The following is a 22518-nucleotide window of genomic DNA, read 5'->3' on the forward strand; positions in this document are numbered from 1 at the left end:
CTTTGCACTATCCTTGATTCTCAAGAATGTGCAAAGAGGGGCAACTGTAGACACATAAATTAAAATAATAATAATGAAAATAAATATAAATTAAATAAAAAAAAAAAAAAATCGGGATGGTTGGGCGTACGCCCAGCCATCCCTTCGCCGTCCCATCCCCCACCCACTACGCGGGATGGGGGTTTTGGCCAGAACCCCCCCCCTCACCGGGTTGTCCAAAAAATTGGACAACCCGGCTCTTTAAAACCCTGCAAAAAAACAAACACAGCAGTTAGCCACAACAAAAAAAAAGAGAAACAAAAAAAAATCAAAAAAAAATCAAAAAGAAAAAAATCTGATCGGGGTTTCAATCGGGGATTTGCTCCGGTTTGAGGGGAAGAGACCGGTGAGTGTTGAAGGAAAAGGGATATGCGGAGTGCCGGTCACCGGCGGGAGAAAGCCTCCCGAACCCATTTGGGACGTCGTCGACCGAAGGAAAAGGGGGTGCCCGATCCGTCGATCGGAAGGGAAGAAGTGCGAGGAAGCCGGTGAGAGATTTGGGGGAGAGAAGACGGGACGCCGGCGCCGGAAGAGAGAAGAAAAAGATTTTTTAGAGAGAGAAGGGAGGGTGCCGCCGCTAGAGAGAGAAAGTGAGGGTTGAAAGTGAGGAGAGAAAGAGAAAAAAGGGGGTTAAATACCTAGGTTTAGGGGGGTAAAACGACGTCGTTTCGGAGAGGCAAGCAGAAGCTGAAAGGACCCGGCCAAACGGCGTCGTTTTGAGCGGCTTCGCAGGCATCAAAACGGTGCGTTTTGAATCTCACCTTGCGGGCTTCCAGAAGCAGGCCTGGCATAGTGGATTTGGGCTCCCACGGACCGCCGGGTTGGGCCGATTGCAGCCCAACAAGGTATAACCTTTTTTACTTGGGTCTAGCCCATTTTAATTTAAATGCATTTTATCATTTTTTAGGAACAAATATTTATATTTAATATTAAAAAAATAAAAATAAAATAAAATAAATAATAATAATAATAATTCAATATACATATATATATTATATTATATTTTTAGATAAAAAATGAAAAAATAAAAAAAAATAAAAAAATATATAAAATAAAATATATAAAAATAATGATAATAAAATAAATAAATAAATAAATAAATGTAATAAATAATATAATAAATATTTGAGTATTACCACCAAAAAAGGGGCAAAGAGTTGCCTCTTTCCGGTGGATATTTTCGGGTACGAAGTCAGGGACGGATTTTCACCGAAGCGTCGGGATAAATCCGAACTCTAAATTTCAAAACCCATTAAGCCAAATAGTCATTATTAAAAAATAATATATGTAGAAAGATTTTGTTAATTCAAATAAATATTACTAAACAAAGTTAAATTAATCGTTTAAAAGTTAATTAATTAATTATTTAGATAAGCTTTGTAAACAAGTAAAAAAAATTGACCAACAACAAACATGGATTTAAATAACCAAAAAATAAAGTATATATATAAATAAAAATAATAAAAAAATAATAAATAACAAATAATCAAAATTTTTAAATAATCAATAAACGCGTGCATGTAGATACCATCGTTTTATACTGTCATTGCATGCCACTCTTATTTTACAAATGGCACGGGAATCCCGATGATGGGATTTCCCCGAGGAGCTCGTAGAGACGAGTTCTTCCGGGGATATCTCTAGGTGAGGAGAATTTCGAGACTTCACCAAAGCGTTGGGATAGTCTTCGAATAATTTTTCAATAAAAGATTACCGACTCCATCATTTAAAATAAACAAGTCACGACATCATTCTACGCTTGCATCATATGCATACGTAAGACCAAGTGAAAAACTCAGTCTGACAATTCAATAAAAATTTAATTAATAAAATAGGGATTAAACTAAGAAAATGCTATATTAAGATAACTTAAGATTAAATGGTACCGTTCGTAGAACGGGCGTCACGGAGGTGCTAACCCTTCTCCGTGCGTAATCGCACTCCCGAACCCATCTCTAAAAAAACGTGGACCAGTTCTCGTTCTTTCGACGGACCTAAAATTAATTTAGGGCTTCGTCGATTAAGAATTGAGTTAATAGGTGACCAATCACACCTAGATAAAAAAGATTGGTGGCGACTCCCACACCTTACGATTTTAATTTTCGCCCCGCGTCTGACGGACGGGTTCCCGGACCCGCACGTCACGACACTTTCAGATTCCAAATGACAGCTAGAATAGAGCATCTGCCGTGCTGAGACTGGGAGATGACGTTGCATCGTACTGTTTTACGAGGAGGAAACAAGTGGCAATGATAGGTCCGAATTCCAAAATGCATCCTACCACCCAAAAAAAAAGCCAAAGATATATAAATTGGCATAAATAAGAAAGGCCTGACACAGTGGAGGCACTCCTGGATTCCTTACCACAATGCAGAATGCCGGGTCATCCATTGGCTGGATACAGAAGTTCGATCAAATAGACCGGTTTTAAGGTCCCAACTAGCAAATGTGACCTTTCAGATGGAAGCCGGACCAAGCACCCAATTTAATGGTTTAAGGGCATTTCTGCTGTGATTCAACCCCACTATCACCAATTCCCTCACTCTGGTTTATTGATTGCAAGCCAGCTTCACACGGACAAAACCATTTCCAACAGCTGCAGCCAAAACTGCATGGTAACTTGTCCCAATTTCAATATACACCAGAAGTAGCCCAATTCATGTGTGAACTCAAGACTGCCAAAAGCCATGTAAATGTAGTTTAGAGTCATGAGTGGTCTACTAATAAATTGTTTTCTTAATCAAACACTCATACCTGGCTAAGAATCGTCCTTTCGTGCTGTTTCTTCCTTTCTCTGGTGAAGAACTGTACCAATTGGTAATTGTTCGTATGGTAGGCATTTGGTTGAAGACATCTACTCAGGTTGGGCTAATTGGTTAATGCTTTATGCTGGAATTAGGAATATATAATTGCAAACTGTTTCCTTGGAAGGGCCAGCTGATTTTTCTCAAGAGATTCAAAAGATTTAAAGCTGGATGAAGAAAGTCTTTGAATTAGGTAAACCTAAATCCGACCAGGCATATATAATATGCGATAATTCGTTTCCTGGTGGTGGGTCATATGGCAACCCCTGCTGCACTGTGTCTCGCACATGCCTTGCTTCAGAGCCGAAACAGAGCATCACAAACCTCATACGCTTGGGACCGAGGGCTTTGTTATCGGGTTACATTCAATAATTTATCTTTGTCAGGCCCCATGGTTGCACTAGTTTCACAGTAATGGACTTTTGGATAAGGAAAAACTGTTCATCATTTCCGAACCATCCATCTTATTTTCGTACTCGGATTGTGATGTTTCAGTTCCCATTTTGATCCAAATAGAAGCAACTCTTTCTCATCCATTTTAATCCTCAGTTCAATTCTAGATTCTTGAGACAATCCCTTGAAAGGATCATCAATTTGTCGTGTTCTTTATCATTAAGTACATATGATATATTCAAGAAAAAGAAAGAGATACGTCCTCAAGCCATAATCTTTTTAAGGGAAATAATAATTGAGAAAATGAACTTATGATTTTTTTTTTGTCACATCCTTTACCGTTAAGGTGATTGTCTGCCGTTTTAATATTAAGAGTGTGGTCAACAGCTGATAAAATACATTGATTACAGGTTATATAATTTGTCGTCTAAAGCCACAAAGATTTAGGCCACTAAAAATCTGCTATTACATTAGAATTCCACTACATTTAAGTGGTGGGAGTGGGAGTGAAACTCTTGTCCTCATTGGGCAGAGGGAGGCCAGTAAATAGCATATGTTGGATAGGGTCTCTAATTAATTATTTGCCGACGTCTATGTTCTTGTTCTTGCATTGGACTGCTGTCACCGCCCTGCATTAACTCTCAAAAAATTTCACCTCTGGATTGCCGACTCTACCCTTTATATTATACACCAATAAGCCGTTATTTACAAGTAAAGTTGAAACAAACTTGAGGGTGATTTAGTCATATACCCAACTATTATTGCGTGCCATTAAACTAACGTTCACTCTCCCCCTATAAGATCCACCTCACCAACCAAGCAAAACACCTACACTTAACAGTCACTTAACAGCACTCAAACATGACGACGATCCCTTTCTTTCTCCTAACAACTAGCCTCCTTTGCCTCTCCTCCGCCGCCGCATCAAAGCAAGATGCACCTCGAGATCTGGTCCGTTCATCGTGCGTCCATGCCAGCTACCCTAGCCTCTGCCTCCGCACTCTCTCTTCCTACTCTGGCCCCGCCAACACCCCACGCGACTTAGCCCAGGCTGCCGTCAAAGTCAGCCTCTCCCGTGCCCGGAAAGTGTCGAACTACTTAACGACCAGTGTGACGGGGAAGAGCAAGAGGGAACGAGGTGCACTGAGTGACTGCGTGGAGCAGATAGCTGAGTCGGTGGAGGAGTTGAGCAGGACCCTCGGGGAGTTGAAGCACTTGAGAGGGGAGACGTTTGAGTTCCAGATGAGTAATGCACAGACTTGGGTGAGTGCGGCTTTGACAAATGAGGACACGTGTCTTGATGGGTTTGAAGGAGTTGACGGGAAAGTAAAATCGGATGTGAAGAGGAAGATCACAAATGTGGCAAAGGTTACCAGTAATGCTTTGTATATGATTAATAGGCTTGATGAGAGTCGTGGTAGGCACCGGTCGAATCCTTGATGGTGATGATGATGGACGGCTGTGATTTAGCTGGCTTATCATGCTTGTTGTGTTCTTCTTTTTTTTTTAGAGTTTGTGTTATTTTTTAGTTTCTCTTGTTTTTGCTGAATCTGTATGTAATATTTTTCTACTTATATATATATATATATATATAATATTAGCAGAGAGCGATATGCTTTTCTTTTTGTATCTATTTTCTATTTTTAAGCTTAATAATATAATGAATCGATAATGAAGCTCCTTTTACTTAAGTAATAACGTATTTGCAACATAAGCATTTGATTTAACATTACTTTTCTTGGCCGGTATCTTGTTTTACAAGTTCAGTGAACAGAGAGTTATTGGGGGCAAAGAGCAGTCCTTTTAAGGAGAGATGGATGGGAAATAAATTCATTGTCGGACCAATGTTGTATATTGAAAACCAAGTGTAATGCTCGGGATGAGGACACCAGTCACGAGATTGCTGGGCTAAAAAACATTAATCGTCGTCGTGTTTGTCATCTGCCTGGCTCGGCTCCCCGTGTCCGGCCTCCTCCAAATTTATGGCGAACCAACAAATCTTTCGTCACTCTTGAATCTTGTCTTTGCTTATTTCCATCGCCTTGAGATTTGCGAACGAAATCTTGATCATGTTCGTAACTGTTTCACGTGCCGAACACAGAATTGTTTACACAACAATTGAATAGAAATGTCTCCTTCAGAACATTTGTTAGTAAAATTAAGAAATGATAAAAAAGGGTTAAATTATTGGTCTTGAGACAGTAGGTTAGGTACTTTTGGATGGTGAGCTCCAATAATATTGCAAATGACGATAGCTATAGTTGTCTATTGATGTTGAAAAGTTTGTAGTATAAGTGACTGGAAAATGAGATTCAATCATGTTAAGCTAAAAGGCAATGCCTATAAGGTTTATGATAATCAAGTTTTCATTGGGTTAATGCTTGTGTTAATTACTTTTTGTTTTTAAAAGTATAAAAACAAAGTGTTAGATTAATTATGATATAATCGATTTAAAATCTTAATCATATTTTTATTTCTATTTTTAAAATATTTTTTTAAAAAAAATAAATAATAAAACATCACCAAATTGAAACTTAATTTAACTAAAAATTTTGTGAAATGATATAGGTAAAAATGTTGATTAAAGAAAGGTTTTGGACAAGTCGCATGAATAACACGCCAAACGCTCCTTTAGTAATTGTACGGTGCATAGGACATAAGCCATAGTGGCCTTTAACTTCCAAATAGGGATTGGAATCTATAAAAGTCTATTTAACTTAAAATAAAAGTACATGAGATTTTATTGAAGATAATTGAAGAATAAAATTTATTTAAAATTTTTAAATAATTATAATTTTTTAAAAACATTATACTTTTTGAATAATAAATATTGTTGGATTTATCATTTTCCTTTTTCAAAATTATTTAACAAAAAGAATTAATAATATCTTTTATGGCCCTTGAAGCTGAAGTATTGGGCCCAGTTAAAAATCCAACAGCCAACCGCTTTAGCCCTCTTAAGTAACGAACCATATCCCATTCATCCAAAATGCAAAACCCAAAAACGTTTTTCCCGCTGCAAAACCCTAGCGGCACCTCCCCCCTTACTAACCGTCTGGGGTTTTCAGTGACAACAGAGGAAGAGAGCAAAAAAAGGGCACGAAACCAGCATCGCCTTCTCGCCATGGAAGGCATCGATATGGAGGGCCCGGACCTCTTCCCCGACTCAATGGACGGCGATTTCTGCGACTCGATCCTTGCTCACTTCTCCAAATCGGATCAAGAAGACAGCCAACGCCTTTGCGCCACCATTGGCTCCATGTCTCAGGAACTCAGAGAACAAAACCTCCCTCTCACTCCAATCGCCTACTTCGGCGCTACCTGTTCCTCTCTCGACCGCCTCTCCTCCCAACCGGACTCTCCTCCTCACGTCATCCAGTCTCTCACCACCATCCTCTCTCTCCTCCTCCCCCGTATCCACGTCGCCGTTTTAAAAAAGAAAGGAGATTTCGTTTCAACAACTGCCCTTACTGTTCTAAGATTAAATTCCGTTACGGAGGTTACACAGACGTCAGGTTTGAAGTGCTTAGCTCATTTATTAATTACTGGAGAGAAAGTTAATTGGTCCGATTTGTCACAAAATTACGGTGTAATGCTCGGATATTTAACTGATTCCCGCCCTAAGGTAATTTCTTTTTTTAGTGTAAAAATTTAAATTCAATCAAATTCCAACTTCATTGTTTTAATTCTCTGCAAATTAATTTTCAAAATAGGTGAGAAGACAATCACATGTGTGTCTCCGGGGCGTTTTACAAAGCTTCCGAGGTACACCGGTGCTCGCACCTGCAAGCGAAGCCATAACGAACTTATTTGAGAGGTTTCTTCTGCTCGCGGGAGGTTCAAACACGAATTCTAACGAAGGGTCCAAAGGAGCTCAGGAAGTTCTCTATGTTTTGGATGCTCTGAAGGACTCTCTTCCGCTTATGTCGATGAAATGTGGGACTACTATTCTTAAGTACTATAAAACTTTATTGGAACTTCGGCAGCCACTTGTTACTAGGCGTGTAACTGATAGTTTAAATCTAGTTTGTACTTATCCAAATGAAGTCTCAGCTGAGACATTGCTAGAGTTGTTATCCTCGTTGGCTCTTTCTGTCTCTGCGAATGAAACGTCTGCTGTTAGCATGACCTTTAATGCTCGTTTGTTGAGTTCCGGAATGATAAAAGTATATTCTCTTAATAGACAACTTTGTGTCATCAAGCTCCCCATTGTGTTCAGTGCACTCAAAGGTTTGATATTTTAGTTTGGTTTGCAATTATTGTTAGTGAGGAATTTGAAAAGATGTTATGTTATGATTATTGGAATTTGAATATGATAGATATTCTGGGGTCGGAACATGAGGAAGCTATTTTTGCTGCCACGGAGGCTTTCAAGAACACGATAAATGGCTGTGTTGATGAAGGCTTGATCAAACAGGGAGTGGATCAGATTATTAATTCAATTTCAGATGATAGAAAGGCAGGTCCAACTATCATTGAAAAAGTTTGTGCAACCATTGAGAGCTTACTTGATTATCACTATGGTGCTGTGTGGGACATGGCGTTTCAGGTTGTTTCAGCAATGTTTGATAAATTAGGTACTATCTGTGCTGTGGGTTGCCTGTCTCTTGGTCTTATTACAATGTGTGTGTCAATTTGAAGTAAAATTCTTTAACCAGATTGCTATTCTACAGGGTATTATTCTTCATATTTTATGAAGGGAACCCTTAAGAACTTGGCTGAAATGCAAAGGTTGCCAGATGAGGATTTTCCTTACAGAAAACAGGTATTCCTTGACCTCAAGATTCTGTAGGTTGCCCTTTGGTTAAACAAGGTTTTTGTAATACAATGTATGAAATGGTAGTTAATGGGTCAGAGCTGTGCTTAATATAAACTTTCAAGAAGCAATAAGAGTTGGAAATGGAAATAAATTAGGTTTGTGAGGCTATTCATCCTTCATCTTTTGCCTTGCTGGTATCTATTGCTTAGTGTTTCATGATTGATATGATAAAGTTTTCCTACTTCAAAGTGTAGCATTTCTGACCTGTTACGTTTTGGTTTTTCATATTTCTTTGTCACGTAATCCATAACCTGTGGATATACTGACTGTTGGTTTGCAGTTACATGAATGTGTTGGATCTGCTCTTGGTGCATTGGGGCCTGAGACATTTTTAGGAATTCTGCCGCTGAATTTGGAGGCTAATGACCTCTCAGATGTAAACGTTTGGCTCTTTCCAATTCTGAAGCAGCATATTGTTGGTGCTAACTTGAGCTTCTTTAGTGAGACACTTTTGGGTCTGATTGGAGAAATGGGGCAGAGATCTCGTAAGGTAATTCCTGCTCTTGATGTTTTCATCTTTTTATTGTCTCTAACCTTCTCTAATTACTTCTTAATTTTGGCAGCTTGAACTACAAGGAAAAATTTTCTCATCAAGGAGTGCGGATGCTCTTGTATACTCACTGTGGTCCTTGTTACCTTCATTTTGTAATTATCCTTTGGATACTGCCAAAAGCTTCAAGGATCTTCTAAGGCCTTTATGCACTGCCCTTCATGAAGAACGTGATGTTCGTGGAATAATATGCTCTAGTTTGCAGATTCTGATCCAACAAAATAAGAAAATTAAGGAAGGAAAAGATGATTTGGATGGTTCTGATATAAGTCCAGCCAGACAGCGAGCTATGTCTCATTATACCCCAGAAATTGCGGGGGACAATTTGAATGTACTAACTGCATCTGCTCCACAGTTATTGTCACTTTTGTCAGGAATCTTCATGGAATCTACAGTAGATGAGGGTGGATTTTTGCGGGTACTTATGCTGTCCTAATTAATGAGAGTGCAGCATTTCATTCTGTTATAGTGTCTCTTTGTCCTAGGCGTTGCTTAGTTGGATGGAAAGGAGGAAGGAAAGAAAAAGCTTTAATCCAATGGTTAAGCTATGAAGTAGGAAAGTGGTTATAAAATCTAACCATTAAAAATTTCCATCCTTCTAACCAAGTCAAGCCTTAGAAACTTATGTAGTAATGTTATAGGGTTAGTTTCATTTATGTGGTAATTTCAGCTGTGCCCAATTTCATAATGATTATTGCTCCTTTTACAGTCCACAATTGGGGAGTTGGCTTCCATAGCACATGAAAATGTTGTCAGAACCTTATTTAAGAAGACAATGCACAGGCTTTTGAAAGTCACACAAGAGGCTGGTTTAGCCGAGGCATCAAGGAATAATAATTCTATGCAGGTTGATGATTCATCAACTGAAAGCTCATTATCTCTTGAAAGGTGATTCTACAGTGCTTATATTTGTAAAATTTTTAGACATGGCAGTTCTACAGTGCTAATGCAGTATCCTTTTCTTTTGATATTCACTGCAGGGTGCGGTTATTTGACCTGGCAGTTTCACTATTGCCTGGTTTAGATGAGCCAGCATTAGATGTCTTATTCAGCGCAATAAAACCTGCATTGCAGGTTGGTTTAACAATTCTCGTTTTCTCTGGTGATAGTAATTGAGTTAGTTGTTGCTAAAGTCTATCTTTATGTTGGAGAGGTTAAGTTACAACTTAAAAGAAAATGTTATTATTAATATGCAGGATGTCGACGGCTTGATTCAGAAGAAGGCTTACAAAGTTCTTTCAATAATCCTCAGGGTATCTCCTTTTTACATTGTAAATGCTTCTAAATTTTATCTTTTTTTGTTTCCATGCATTTGGATGCATATTTTATATTCCAATTTCCAATATCTCCCTCCATCACTTCTCTTTTAATTTTTCGTTTTTAATGATGGTTCCGTATTTTTTGTTTTCCTTGTCAGAACCAAGAAGGGTTTCTATCAGCAAAACTGGAGGAATTGCTGAAACTTATGATTGAAGTGCTGCCATCATTCCACTTTTCTGCCAAACGCCAGAGACTTGACTGTTTGTACCATCTGATTGTCCATGTCTCAAAGGTTATAAGAAACTAACTTGAATCTTCCATCTCCCTTGTGAATAGACATAAAATTGTTTAGATGATTATATCAATCATTCTAACAATGTTTTTTGAAGATTAACAAATGCTTCTTTGCACAGGATGATTCGGAGCAGAGGAGACATGAGATTCTTAGTTCTTTCCTGACAGAAATAATCCTTGCTTTGAAAGAGGTATGATGTAGATATCTGATCAGCAACATCTGTCTAGTTTTCAGGAAGAGATGATTTCTATTGTGAATAAGCAACCTGCTGGAAGTGCAAATTATAACTGTGTTGCATGTTATTATTTTTGCATGGGCACTATCTTAATAGTTCTGGAAGTGCTTCCTGCATATGTTTTCTGATTCCTTTTGTATGGTGACTTTTATGCAGGCTAATAAGAAAACAAGAAATAGAGCTTATGAGGTCCTTGTCCAAATTGGCCGTGAATATGGAGATGAAGATGACAGTGGACAGAGAGAAGACCTGTTTAATATGGTATCGGACCTGTTTGACATCTCCCCAACCCCAATAGATAGAGTTGTTACATTGTTGTTTTGGCAAAAAGTTATACATGCCTTACATGTACTTCTGGTTTGTTTTTTCTTTCAAAGAAATTGAACCTGTTTAATATGCTATAATTTCTTTGATATCTCCTCGATGGCAATACATAAAGCTGTTGCCTTGTTTTCTTTTTGTAACTTTAGCAAATTATAAATGTCTCAAATGTAATTTTATGTTTTTCTTTAAGTACTTTTAAAGAAGTTGATTGTTGTGGTCCGTTGTAAGTATTATTCTATACAGAGACTATAATATTCTCAAATGTACTTCTGTTTTCTTCTAAATACTTCTAAAGAAATTGATTGTTGTGGTCTTTTGTAAGTATTATTCTATACAGATTTCGTATGTTCGAAATGATATTTAAATTTTTTGTATGCATGATCACAGGTTGCTAGAGGCTTGGCTGGAGAAACTCCTCACATGATTAGTGCTGCTGTGAAAGGCTTGGCTCGGTTGGCTTACGAGTTTTCTGATCTTGTTTCTTCTGCTTACAAGTTGCTTCCTTCCACATTTCTTCTTCAGCAGAGAAAGAACAGAGAAATTATTAAAGTTTGTTCTCTCTTTCTCTCTCTCTCTCTCTCTCTCTCTCTCTCTCTCTCTCTCTCTCTCACACGCACACACATGTTTTGCTTATGGATCCATTCCTTATGTTGTATCTTTTTTACTGTATCACTTATATGCAAATGCTTATGATGCAGGCTAATCTGGGTTTGTTGAAAGTGTTGGTGGCCAAATCAAAAGCTGAAGGCTTGCAAGCACACCTGGCCAGCTTGGTAGAAGGCTTGTTGAGGTGGCAAGATTATACCAAAAATCATTTTAAAGCTAAGGTTTGTGCTCTTCCTCATCTTATACCATTGATTTTTGGTCATTATTACCTTTCTAAACTATTTGATTTTAATTCTTTCAAAACGTTACAAGTTTGACATGTATTCTGTTTTATAACGTGTTAGTGAGATAACTGACTTTATTTTCCTTATAGGACCTCTAGTTTTGTCAACTCATCCTGCATTTAGGAGGGTTCATTTTTATTTTATTTTGCTTCTGTAAAATTTAATTTACTTAGAATATCAATTGATGGGACTAAAATTTGGACCAAGATGTTGATATACAATTGAACTGTGTGTATAGCAGATAATATCATTTGCTTTTTGTATGTGTATATATTTGTTGGCTTATGGGTGTTTCTCTTCTAATTTCAGGTTAAGCTTCTTCTGGAAATGCTAGTCAGAAAATGTGGTATTGATGCTGTGAAGGCTGTTATGCCTGAAGAACACATGAAGCTCCTTACTAACATACGAAAGGTTTGTTGAGGAATGCCATTTTGTTATATGCAGATATGTCGAGACTTCATTTTTTTTAAGGATGTTGCTCATCATTCTTAAACACAGATCAAGGAGCGGAAAGAGAGGAAACAGGCTGCTAGCTCTGTGGAAAGTAGATCTCATCTATCAAAGGCAACTACATCCAGGTTTCACACCTAGTTTTATTGCATTGATGCAATCATATAGTGATGGGATGTGTACAAATAACAATTTACACGCTACACATGTCCACGTATTTATGAACTTGCACCTTGCTGCCCCGTTACACTTGTGATGATTTAAATTATCATGTGACCACTACATTAACATGGTGTATTTATGGATAGCATTCATGCTTGGAAATTTATGATAGATGGTTTCTTATCTTGAATGAGGCCAATGGCCATGGTGAACCCTCTATTTTACTGTTTTCCCTTCTTTCCTTGTTGAGCAGAGAGTGGTGGATGTGCTCCAAATCAAGTTTTCTGTATCTTATTTATTTGTTTGCCTCTGATTTTTCCTTGTAATTTGGATGTGCAGGCTTAGCAGATGGAATCATACCAAAATATTTTCTGATTTTGGTGATGATGATACAGATGATAGTGATGGAGAGATGGCTTCTGGCCGACAGAGTAAAGGTTCCTCAAGATTAAAATCAAAAGCATCTTCACCGCGGTCAGTGGACACCTGATCTTTGTTTTGTATATTAATTATGGATTATTAGTTCTAGTGCATTTGAAGTAGTCTGATTGATGTGATCCCGTATTTCCATATCTATCAATTATGTTTGGTTGTTGACTTATTCAAATGGTGTTGAAACTTCAAAGAGATGTACATTTTCTCATGATTAAATCATCAGCAGCTTTACTTCTGGGTGTGTTAAGAATACGAGGTAAAAATTGCAAGAGGTGGGCTGGGTATTGGTGTTTACTTGAGGAAGTGGACAGTGGAGGGTTGATTTATTAGTCATCTGGTGTAGAGCATAGGTTCACAGTCTAGTATCCTTAGTGTTTTCCTCGTTAATTTTTTAAGCTGATACGGTTACACCTTTTGCTTTAGGTCCAAGAAAACACGGAAAGCAGATAAGAGCTTGCCTGAAGACTTGTTTGACCAGTTCGAAGATGAGCCACTAGACTTGCTTGATCAGCATAAAACAAGATCAGCACTGCGATCATCTTCACATCTCAAGCGGAAGCAAGATTCTGATGATGAGCCGGAGTTTGACCCTGATGGGCGTTTGATAATTCATGAAAGAGGGAAGCCAAAGAAGAAGGTTCCACCCTCTGACCCTGATTCAGATGCAAGGAGTGAAGCACGAAGTCATTTTTCTGTTGGCTCTTCAAGGAACACCCAGAAGCGAAGGAAAACATCAGACTCTGGATGGGCATACACCGGAAACGAGTATGCTAGCAAGAAGGCCGGTGGGGATGTGAAAAAGAAGGATAAGCTCGAACCATATGCATACTGGCCTCTTGATCGCAAGATGATGAGCCGTAGGCCAGAACATCGGGCAGCTGCTAGGAAGGGCATGGCAAGTGTGGTGAAAATGACAAAAAAGCTTGAAGGTAAGAGTGCCTCAAATGCACTCTCTGTCAAGTTCATGAAGTTTAAGAAGGCTCAAAAGAAAGGTGGCAAAAGGAAAAGGTGACCATATGCATTGGTCCTTTTGGCCTAAGTCTAGAAAAGTTTTTCAATCGCTTGTATTAGAACTACAGGCCAAAATTTTGGTAGTGATTTGTTGAATTTGGATTGTGTCATCGTGTGTATATAATTACAGTGTCAGCTCGTTAAAATGCTGATGTTGCTGATTGATCCATTTTTCTTACTATGATGAGCAAGATTGAAAAATGAGTGGAAAAGAGGAAGATTGTTTCTACATGATATTTGGTAGGATTCAAAAATGACAGAAGAAAAAAGAAAATTCTGTAATATAATAGTGATACTCCTCGAAAATAGATATTGAAGGACGTATTCTTTAAAATACTATGTTTAATTCCATAAATTATATATTTTTCCTTCAATTTTGAGAATTTTGAATTATGTTATGATAAATAAAAAGGGAGGTCTCATGTATATTTGATCTTTACTACTTTTGATGATCTATGGTAACAGATAAAAGTTGTTAGTATTCATTCTTATTATTACATTTTTAACACAACACAAACAAGACAGGATCATGTTTTGGGTCACGGTATTCTCCACATGTTTAAAGAGGTAGGGGATAAGGTAAAACTAGTTTGGTCATTGGTGTTTGTTATGAACTAGAAAGGATCCAATGAACCCGAGCATGATCATGTCAACTATTTGTCCGGTTTGTCCAACAAATCTCATTGTGCCTCGAGAGCAAAGGCATTGCTTAGAGAAGAGTTTCAAGACCCATTTCAAAGTTTTGTTCAAGAATATATAATAATGACTTACAGCATAGAAATTCCATTTTCCTTTTGCTTTTACTTTGTTTCTCCACTACCAAACGAAGGTGAAAGCATAGTTGTTTCCTTCCTAAACTCCAGACCCAATGTTTTCCTTCCCGTCTGGGTGTTGAGTAATGTATCATATGCATAAATAGACAGGTAACTTGGGTTTTTTCTTCCAATGGCAGGTGAAAAAAAAAAAAAAAAAAAAAACATGGCAGAAGAAAAGGCGGGAAGAAAACAGGCTTCCATGAACATAAAAAATCATAAACCACCACTCTACAAGTGTAACCTGGGCATCTGCCACCTCAAAATTCATTACAAATTGACTATCAGAAACAACTGATCAGCCATTTTCTTGTACACGAAAACAAAAATTACGAGACCAGAACTACATCTACTGGTGGTTCAATGGCCCAATGCAACTAAAAAGACTAAAAGCTCCATTGTAGCTAATTTAAGAGAAGAATGAAATCTTCAAAAACAACAGCGGCATGGTTAACTCTGAACTTCCTCCCTAAATAGAGCCATACAGCCAGGTCTTTTCTAAAGCTCCCTTGTCTGGCCACCATTCTTCGTATAATAACCCTTTTCAAGTGATCTTCGTCTACAGAGGAGATTTGCTGGGTACTCTGCACGATGTGGCTGACCTGTTAACAGTTACCTACCCAAAATATTATGAACCAGCAGGTGTTATTGTTGTAATATACATCAGTATTTAAAGTTTCTTCCTTAAATGAGTTTGCGTACCTTGGGCGGAATCAAAGAGTACACTGGAAGAGCAAGGCTTGAACTATTTTCACTTGAGTGGAGCAAAAATGATAGAGGAGTTGTGGCCGCCAAACCCAAAAGAATTAGACAATGCTGCCTTCACATTCAATCTTTCTTTCTTTGGCCCCACAAGCACATTTGTGTCCTGAATAGATGTGTCGTAACATAAGATAGTCTCATTGCCAAATTGAGGGAAACAAAAGAACATTAAATTCTATTTAAAAAGAAGAAAAAACAGTTGCAAAGCATAACTTTCAAAAGAAAAAAGAGGGTTGGAGGGGGGATCAATATACCACTCCTTCATCTGGGCTTTCCAGGTTGACATTAGGATGAACCCAACCAGTCCGTATTGCCTACAATGAATAGACATTACTATGTCAATTCTCAGGTGTCAAAAAAGGAAACTGAACATGGTAATTGCAAGTCTTTTATATGTAATCATACAATGTAGACACAAAACAGAAAAGAGAGGAAGTGGGGAGAGCAATTATAGTCTTCTAGTAGAACAGATACAAACAACAAAAAATCCAGCATTACAAAATACATCCATGAAATCTGTTTTCTAAATCCAAAATAAAAGCATAACCAAATCTCTAAATTGCTTACCTGTATTGCTGCGACTGCTTCCACAGCACCGGCAGCTCCAAGTAGGTGACCAATCATTGACTTTGTAGAGTTCACTCTTAACTGCAATAATCCGAGATCTTATCAATAATCACAATGCAGAAATATGAGAAACAAATTATGCATAAAGACCTAGGTATTTGAGAAAAATATGCAAAATTACCTCAGGATTCTTTCCAAAACAATGCATGAGAGCCTGATACTCTTTAATGTCTCCAGCTGGTGTAGATGTAGCATGGGCATTAATGTAATTTATGTCTTCCTTGGATACTCCAGACTGAGCCAAGGCCTTCTCCATGCAGAGAATGACACCAACTCCTATTTTTAGATTTCACAAGATGGATGTTAGTTTAATCTTTCACACGGTAGCATATGCTGATGCAGAAGAAACATGTAAATACCACTAATGCCATTTTTGCGAGGCATCATGATCGCTGGGAATATTCGAAGGAAGAGGCATAGGTTTTAATCTCAAGATATTTATTCTGCTTAACCAGTAGTGAGAATGAAAACAATTTAAAACCCTAATAGCATCTCTACCTAACATCAAGACATGTACTCTATTAAGTATCTCTCTCTAACATCAAGATATATTTACCACTGAAATCATTGTCTGACAGAACAAGCAACAAATTATGAGCAGCCAATTAAGAGGAAAAATTAAGCTTCCAGGTCCCTCTTTAGAAATAAGTAAAGGCATACCTATGTGCCTAAAAACCAAAGTAAGCTGCTGACTGCTTAAATAGATACAAGTTGTGGCCATGTCTTTGTGGTACTGCCACCACAAATAGCTAAATCACCTATGTAAATATGAGTGTAACAAATTTGAAACAATAGATCAAGATTTTGATTAAGGTTCCTCTTAACTCTTTTATACAGAATTATTCTCATAAAATTATCTACAATACTATTCTCACCAACAAAAACCTCTGCAATGAAATACCAGATAGACAAAATTGGGATTATATAGTAATAAAGACTCGTCTCATTACCATCAGGATGTGGCTCAGTCATATGATAAGCATCACAAGTGAAGCTTCCACCCAGAAATTCTGCATAGATGGTTGCACCTCTCCTCTGCCAAAAGAAAAAAAAAGCCTTTGTAATTTGCCCTTTTAAGAAGGAAAGTAATTTACACATTCAGTAACTTCATCACAAACTACTAAGTGCAAATCTATGGCTTAGAACATGGCTTTGTAGGGTTAAAGCAAGTGTACCTTAGCATGCTCCAATTCTTCTAAAAGCAGAACCCCAGCACCTTCCCCCATGACAAATCCATCACGATTCTGTATAAAAATTAGAGCCACTATCCAGGTAAATAACATACATGAAGCAGACCAAGTAAATTTATGTGCATTCAGTAACGGACTTTGATTAGAAAATACTTTATAAATACATGGAGTAACTTGTCAAAAGTACCATGTGAAGATGCATAACTTACTCATTGTGACCTAAAGAGTTACAAGACATGACAACTAAAGAGGTAGACCTCGTTTCTCATAACAAAATAACCAGGTTGCTTATTCAAATGATAAAAATAGTTATCATTAGTTTCCACCAAGTTTACTTCTTTAACTCATTCTCATTTTTACCGCTTTTGTTATGGAACATGCAGATAGAAACCACTGCAAAAAAAAAAAGTTCTGGGAGCTCAAGGGTTATTGAAACATTACAACATCCCAAGGGCGTGAAGCTTTGGTAGGATCCTTGTTCCTCTGCGAGAGTGCTTTGCATGCCACAAATCCTCCCAACCCTGTATCAAGAAACACAAAATACAGTACGTCATGATGTAATACGTGGAAAGATTATAAAATGTTGTCAAATAAGAAAGCAAGAAAGAGATACCAATGGGTATAATTGCCGCATCAGAGCCACCACAAAGCATCACATCCTGCAATATTTTTCAAATATCTCAGATATAGTGTAATCAAATTATACCATATTATGATGGATGTTTTTCTTCGCTCAACTTACAGCTTCGCCTCTAATGATGTGGTTTGCTGCATTTAATATACAAAAGTTGCTTGTAGCACATGCAGTGGAGATTGAATAGTTAGGACCCATCCATCCCTGAAGAAATTATCAGTTTAAAGCTTGAAGTGCAAATTTCAACATCCATCAAGGTGCATCTTAGCATTGCATAATCTAAAAGTAAGCTAACCAAATCCATTGCAAGCATCGCAGAACCCATATTTGTAGTAGCAAATGGTACGCAGAAAGGATTCATCTTCTTGTATGAGATCCTCAAAGCTTCAATTGCATCATTGAAAACCTGTTAATCCACAAACCACCTAGATAAATCAACGGATAGACAAAGGAAAACTACATTGCAAAAACAGTTTGTTTTAATCCAGTTTGAAGGTCATAAGGCCCTCATGCCTGGTGCTATATACTAAACTGGTTTCAATTTCCAGCAAAAGAGTTTACATTATTGAGGCTGGCTATAAATTCTAAGATAGTATTACAAAACCTGTACCGCTCTCATTTTAGTGTATGCAAGTAAAAATGGTCTGGTTTCCATTTGTAGCAAAAGAGTTTACATTATTGAGGCTGGCTATAAATTCTAAGATAGTATTACAAAACTGTACTGGCCTCATTTTAGTGTATGCAAGTAACAATGGTCAGCATGTTCTGTTGTATAAAACCATGTACCCCGGAGTGTTATCTTCTATTTTGCATCAAGTTTAATATTGACTGATAGAAGTGTTTGTCAGCTCTTTTCTTCTTTCCAAGCATTCCTCACCTTTATTAAATAAAGGGATATGAACAATAGACTGCAGAATTTACCTTCATGCCACCCATTGCTGAACCAATCAAAACTCCACATTTCGTTTTATCTAGCTCCTCCATGACATCTTCAGTTACTCCACCATCTTCCAATGCTTTCTTACCCGCAGTAAGCATATAAAGCATGAATTTGTCCATCCTCTTGGAAAGTTTCGGTGCAACCCAACCGTCAGTTGAGAAGGATTTTATCTCTCCAGCAATTCTCTGGAGAGAAAACAGGAGTACTAAGAACAAGCACTAGTGCAAACAACATCAGACAAGAGATCTCTAAAACAACTTACAGATGGAAACTGGGCACAGTCAAAAGTCTCAATTTCACTTATACCACTTGCACCCTCAAGCAAATTGTTGTAGAAGACATCAGGGTCATGTCCAAGTGGAGTTTCCACACCCATCCCTGTCACAACAACTCGTCTTTGCTTAGTAGGAGGTTTCTTCTTTGTTGTGATTTCTCTTGTGGGTTGCACAGCTACAGCCATGGCTTCTCCTAAGTTTTTAGATAAATTAACCGACAAATTGCAAGTAAATTTAACTGGTAACTTAATGAAATTCAGTGCATGCATAAAACTTTTTTCTCTATCACCATCATTTAGCAGATAAAATACAAACTTAAACAACAAATCACATAGGCAAAGAAAAGCAAAAAATTTAGTACGCACAAACAAACATATTCCTATTTTATATCGAAGGTGGCAGCAAACCCATGAAAAGACTATTATAAGATGCTCATCAAGATAAGACATTAAATACTACTAGCCTACCCCAACTTGCCAGAGATAAAAGAAAGACAGAGGGGGAGGGAAGGAGGGAGAGAGAGAGAGAGAGAGAGAGAGAAAATCTCTGACATTTATAATTTAATGATTATTATATAGTCTGCAGAGGCAGAATCAATTTATGCACATGTATCACCTGTTTCTATTAAAACTGGATTTTTTGCTCAATCTATTGAAACTAGATTATCCGAGGCAAAATGATTTGCCATCATCGTAGAGCTAATAGCAACTTAAATTCAACTACACTTCTAACTCTTAACTAATTTGTATGTTTTATAAAAACAAAAAATCCTTGGTATAGCTCTCTTAATTATGATCAAGGTACCAAATTATAAAAAATCTCATATCTTTACATTCAATTTTTTTTTTTTTCATTTTCATATCCAAATTTGCTTTGAAGCAAAGCAATTAAAGAAAGGGCGAATTTAAAAAAGAACAAACACAAACGCATACTTCTCTAAAATGGGTCAAATTCCAAATAACAAAAGAAAGAAAGATCATGCGTAAAGAAGACTAAACCTTTGTCAGATATTAAACAAATCAAAACAGGTGAAAAATAGAACAGAACAGAGCAGAAAAGAAAAAAAAAAAACAGATTTGACAAGGCAACAAAAACCAACATTCCTTTTCCCAATTGAATAAAACAAGATGCTAAAATTACCAGAATGGACAGCTCCTCGATTAAGTCTTCGGTGCTTGCGATTGTTATTGAAGGGAATATTTTTGGATCCAAAGAAAGAAGAAAAGCTTCCATTTTGACCAAAAAGGCTACCATTTTTGGAGGAATAGTAGTCATTACAGGGCTCAAAAGCCAAGCAGGAAGCCATCAAGCCTTGAATGCTGGATCCACAAAACGACGAAATCAATCCCCCGTTTCTGTTGCTGGTTGAGCTGCCACAACATTGAGAAATAAGAGCTTTCCTTCTATTACGAGCCCACCGGCCCAGTCTCTTAGAAGAAGAAGAAGAGGCTGGCGAGTGGAGCATTGGAGACTGCGACTGGTCTTTCCCACATGTGACCGACATGCAAGCAGCCACCAGCCACGTGCATAGCGGACTAGCCAGCGATGAAGATGCCATCCCAAAAACAAAACCAAAAAGACAGAAAAACTGATAATATAAAGAGTAGAAAAATCTGGGTTTGGATAAAGATGGATTCTTTATGTGAGGCTATTAAAAATCTAGCAATCCATCAATCCCAAAAACCAGAAAAAAAATAGTTAAGAAAAACCGAAGATGAAGAAGAAGAAGAAGAAGCAGAAGAAACGGTCAGTTGCATTCGACACTTGGAAGAGAGCTTTGTATCTGGGCAATCTCAGTCGTCTCCTTTAGCATAAAAGACTGCCAAGCACTTCTTCTTTCTCTCTGTCTCTCCCTCTTTAATTTTTATTTTAATTAGTTTATTTATTTTCTCTTAAGAGAGAGCTTCGATTGAAGAGAAACAAAACAAAGCAAAAAAAGATGCGAAAAATAGAGCAGCGAAAAAACAAGGATCTATGACCAGAATAAATATTTTCAATTTATCACCACGAAGTAAAATTAAAAATATATTTATAAATTTTTTTTATTTATGAAATGACTCTTTTGCCCATCTGATTCACATGTTAAACGACGGATATGCTCGTGTTTTGTTTTATGTTAATGGTCGCATCAACTTCTTTAAAACGTTATTTATTTTCCATTTAAAACCTTTCGTTTTCATTTATTAATAATTAATATTTAATTCTAATCATTTGATTTACTGCTCCTGTAAAACTTTTGACCTTTCGGTTAGCTTCTTCTGTTGATGGAACCAAAAATTGGGAGCAGATTTCATTAGCACAAAAGAATATTCAGTTATTCCTTCAGCATATGAGTAAAAAATAAACGTCGAACGTATCGAACCCTAAATACCCAGAAATTTATTTAAATTTATAATTTCAATTTGTTCGAGCTTTAATTAATTGTTGTAATGATTTAAGTAGTAATGTTTGGAGCAGTGAAAATCTGGCATCAGCCCAGGAACGAGAGATGGAAAGAAGCCAAGAGTTTTGTTTTGTTGGTGACATGTCACCAAACTGATCTGATACGTCATTTCCTCTTCCACTTTCAATTTCAGACTCTTTCTTTGTTCTCCCCCATCACTTCAGGTTGACTTTCACCTTTTTCCTTAGGCTGGATTTTTTTTTTTCTAAAATTTATTTTTTAAAAAAAATTGGGTATTTAAAATCAATATTAATAAAAAGGTAAAATATTAAATAGTCAGAAAAAACAATAACTTGTAGATATATCTAAATTTCCCCCCACTACCTTGTTCTTTTATTATCTCCGTTAATTTTAAGTCCTTTTCCATCCCCAACAAAAGCAAATATTTGACTCTTTTCATCATTTGATGTCCTATATTTGACTCTTTTTGGAAAAATCGAACCTTAATTGAATTAATCCGTTGTTATTTAATGTCAATATTAATAATCATAATACCTGAATTGCATTGCGGTCTACGATTCCAGCCCTCAAAATATGTTTTGTTTTCTTAAAGAGCAGAGATCCCAACGACCACTCTACAACCAAGTCTACACACTCAATTCTCGCATTTGACAAAATATGGTATAAATCCATTTAATCAGATTGTTATTTCACCAAAAACAGCTCTTATAATTTTACATCTTACAGTTCTATTTTTTCTTTGGTTGATGAAGAAAAAGAAATGAAAAACTTAGGCCAATCGCCAATATATGATGATGATGATGATCCATTTTAAAATTAAACTTGTACAAAATGATTAACAAGAGCTAATTAAATGTATGATATATGGGGAGTAATAAAATGATGTTGATGCCGATTTGCTCTAAGATTTTTTGGCGGTTGATAATAATTAATTTTTGGACAATATGTTTCAATACGGTGGTCATGTATAGTGATGTGTTCCATGCTTCCAACTATGTGGAAGTCAAAATTGACATTGAAACTTTTTTGTTGTCTAATTTTTAGCAAGAGGTTAATATCATGGATCTCACATCAATAAGAGACGTGATAAATGTTGAATATATAAATATGGATCTTCTATCATCTATAGACATATTTTTTGAGTAAAAATGTAGACTCGTGATTTATAGATTTACTTAAGCCTGCTCTCACATTAATAAAAAACGAT

At 37.0% G+C, this 22518-nt stretch overlaps 3 protein-coding genes across 6 annotated transcripts; 2 read left to right on the plus strand and 1 right to left on the minus strand.

Annotated features, from left to right (window-relative positions):
• The first annotated feature begins 4040 nt into the window (after positions 1-4040).
• LOC18588233 (Plant invertase/pectin methylesterase inhibitor superfamily protein) lies at positions 4041-4950 on the plus strand. The gene has a single exon (XM_007012498.3). The coding sequence runs from the start codon at positions 4098-4100 to the stop codon at positions 4674-4676; it is 579 nt and encodes a 192-aa protein (XP_007012560.1). The 5' UTR covers positions 4041-4097; the 3' UTR covers positions 4677-4950.
• A 1278-nt stretch (positions 4951-6228) lies between these two features.
• LOC18588234 (ARM repeat superfamily protein) lies at positions 6229-13898 on the plus strand. Of its 2 annotated transcripts, none has more exons than XM_007012500.3 (18): positions 6229-6861; positions 6950-7466; positions 7556-7813; positions 7910-8001; positions 8336-8545; positions 8619-9023; positions 9315-9493; positions 9586-9679; positions 9802-9876; positions 10023-10157; positions 10279-10350; positions 10552-10656; positions 11107-11268; positions 11418-11546; positions 11919-12020; positions 12108-12187; positions 12561-12695; positions 13080-13898. In XM_007012500.3, the coding sequence occupies exons 1-18, from the start codon at positions 6361-6363 to the stop codon at positions 13666-13668; spliced, it is 3840 nt and encodes a 1279-aa protein (XP_007012562.3). In that variant the 5' UTR covers positions 6229-6360; the 3' UTR covers positions 13669-13898. The 2 variants fall into 2 exon arrangements, with proteins under 2 accessions (XP_007012562.3, XP_007012561.3); XM_007012499.3 differs by having other exon boundaries at positions 9802-9858.
• A 765-nt stretch (positions 13899-14663) lies between these two features.
• Positions 14664-20847, minus strand: LOC18588235 (3-oxoacyl-[acyl-carrier-protein] synthase II, chloroplastic-like). 3 transcript variants are annotated; one of them, XM_007012505.3, is made up of 14 exons: positions 20048-20846; positions 18895-19100; positions 18614-18817; positions 17988-18098; positions 17801-17896; positions 17672-17717; positions 17500-17579; positions 17044-17112; positions 16819-16903; positions 15990-16144; positions 15809-15889; positions 15496-15555; positions 15182-15347; positions 14664-15095 (listed from the first exon to the last, which is right to left on the minus strand). In XM_007012505.3, the coding sequence occupies exons 1-13, from the start codon at positions 20463-20465 to the stop codon at positions 15231-15233; spliced, it is 1728 nt and encodes a 575-aa protein (XP_007012567.3). In that variant the 5' UTR covers positions 20466-20846; the 3' UTR covers positions 14664-15095; positions 15182-15230. The 3 variants fall into 3 exon arrangements, with proteins under 3 accessions (XP_007012567.3, XP_007012566.3, XP_007012568.3); XM_007012504.3 differs by having other exon boundaries at positions 14890-15063; positions 20048-20847; XM_007012506.3 differs by having other exon boundaries at positions 14890-15081; positions 20048-20847.
• Positions 20848-22518: the final 1671 nt, after the last annotated feature.

This window comes from Theobroma cacao, chromosome 9 (genome assembly GCF_053813885.1).
Source record: "Theobroma cacao isolate CCN51 chromosome 9, ASM5381388v1, whole genome shotgun sequence".
In the NCBI taxonomy this organism is placed as follows: Eukaryota; Viridiplantae; Streptophyta; class Magnoliopsida; order Malvales; family Malvaceae; genus Theobroma; species Theobroma cacao.

Excerpts from the sequence above, each read along its gene's own strand:
- LOC18588233 (XM_007012498.3), top strand. The coding sequence starts at position 4,098 with ATGACGACGATCCCTTTCTTTCTCCTAACAACTAGCCTCCTTTGCCTC.
- LOC18588234 (XM_007012500.3), top strand. The coding sequence starts at position 6,361 with ATGGAAGGCATCGATATGGAGGGCCCGGACCTCTTCCCCGACTCAATG. Across the intron at positions 9,024-9,314 it reads ATGAGGGTGGATTTTTGCGG|TCCACAATTGGGGAGTTGGC; the intron begins GTACTTATGCTG and ends CTCCTTTTACAG. Across the intron at positions 12,021-12,107 it reads TCCTTACTAACATACGAAAG|ATCAAGGAGCGGAAAGAGAG; the intron begins GTTTGTTGAGGA and ends TCTTAAACACAG.
- LOC18588235 (XM_007012505.3), bottom strand. The coding sequence starts at position 20,465 with ATGGCATCTTCATCGCTGGCTAGTCCGCTATGCACGTGGCTGGTGGCT. Across the intron at positions 19,101-20,047 it reads TCGAGGAGCTGTCCATTCTG|GAGAAGCCATGGCTGTAGCT; the intron begins GTAATTTTAGCA and ends CTAAAAACTTAG. Across the intron at positions 18,818-18,894 it reads ACTGTGCCCAGTTTCCATCT|AGAATTGCTGGAGAGATAAA; the intron begins GTAAGTTGTTTT and ends TTTTCTCTCCAG.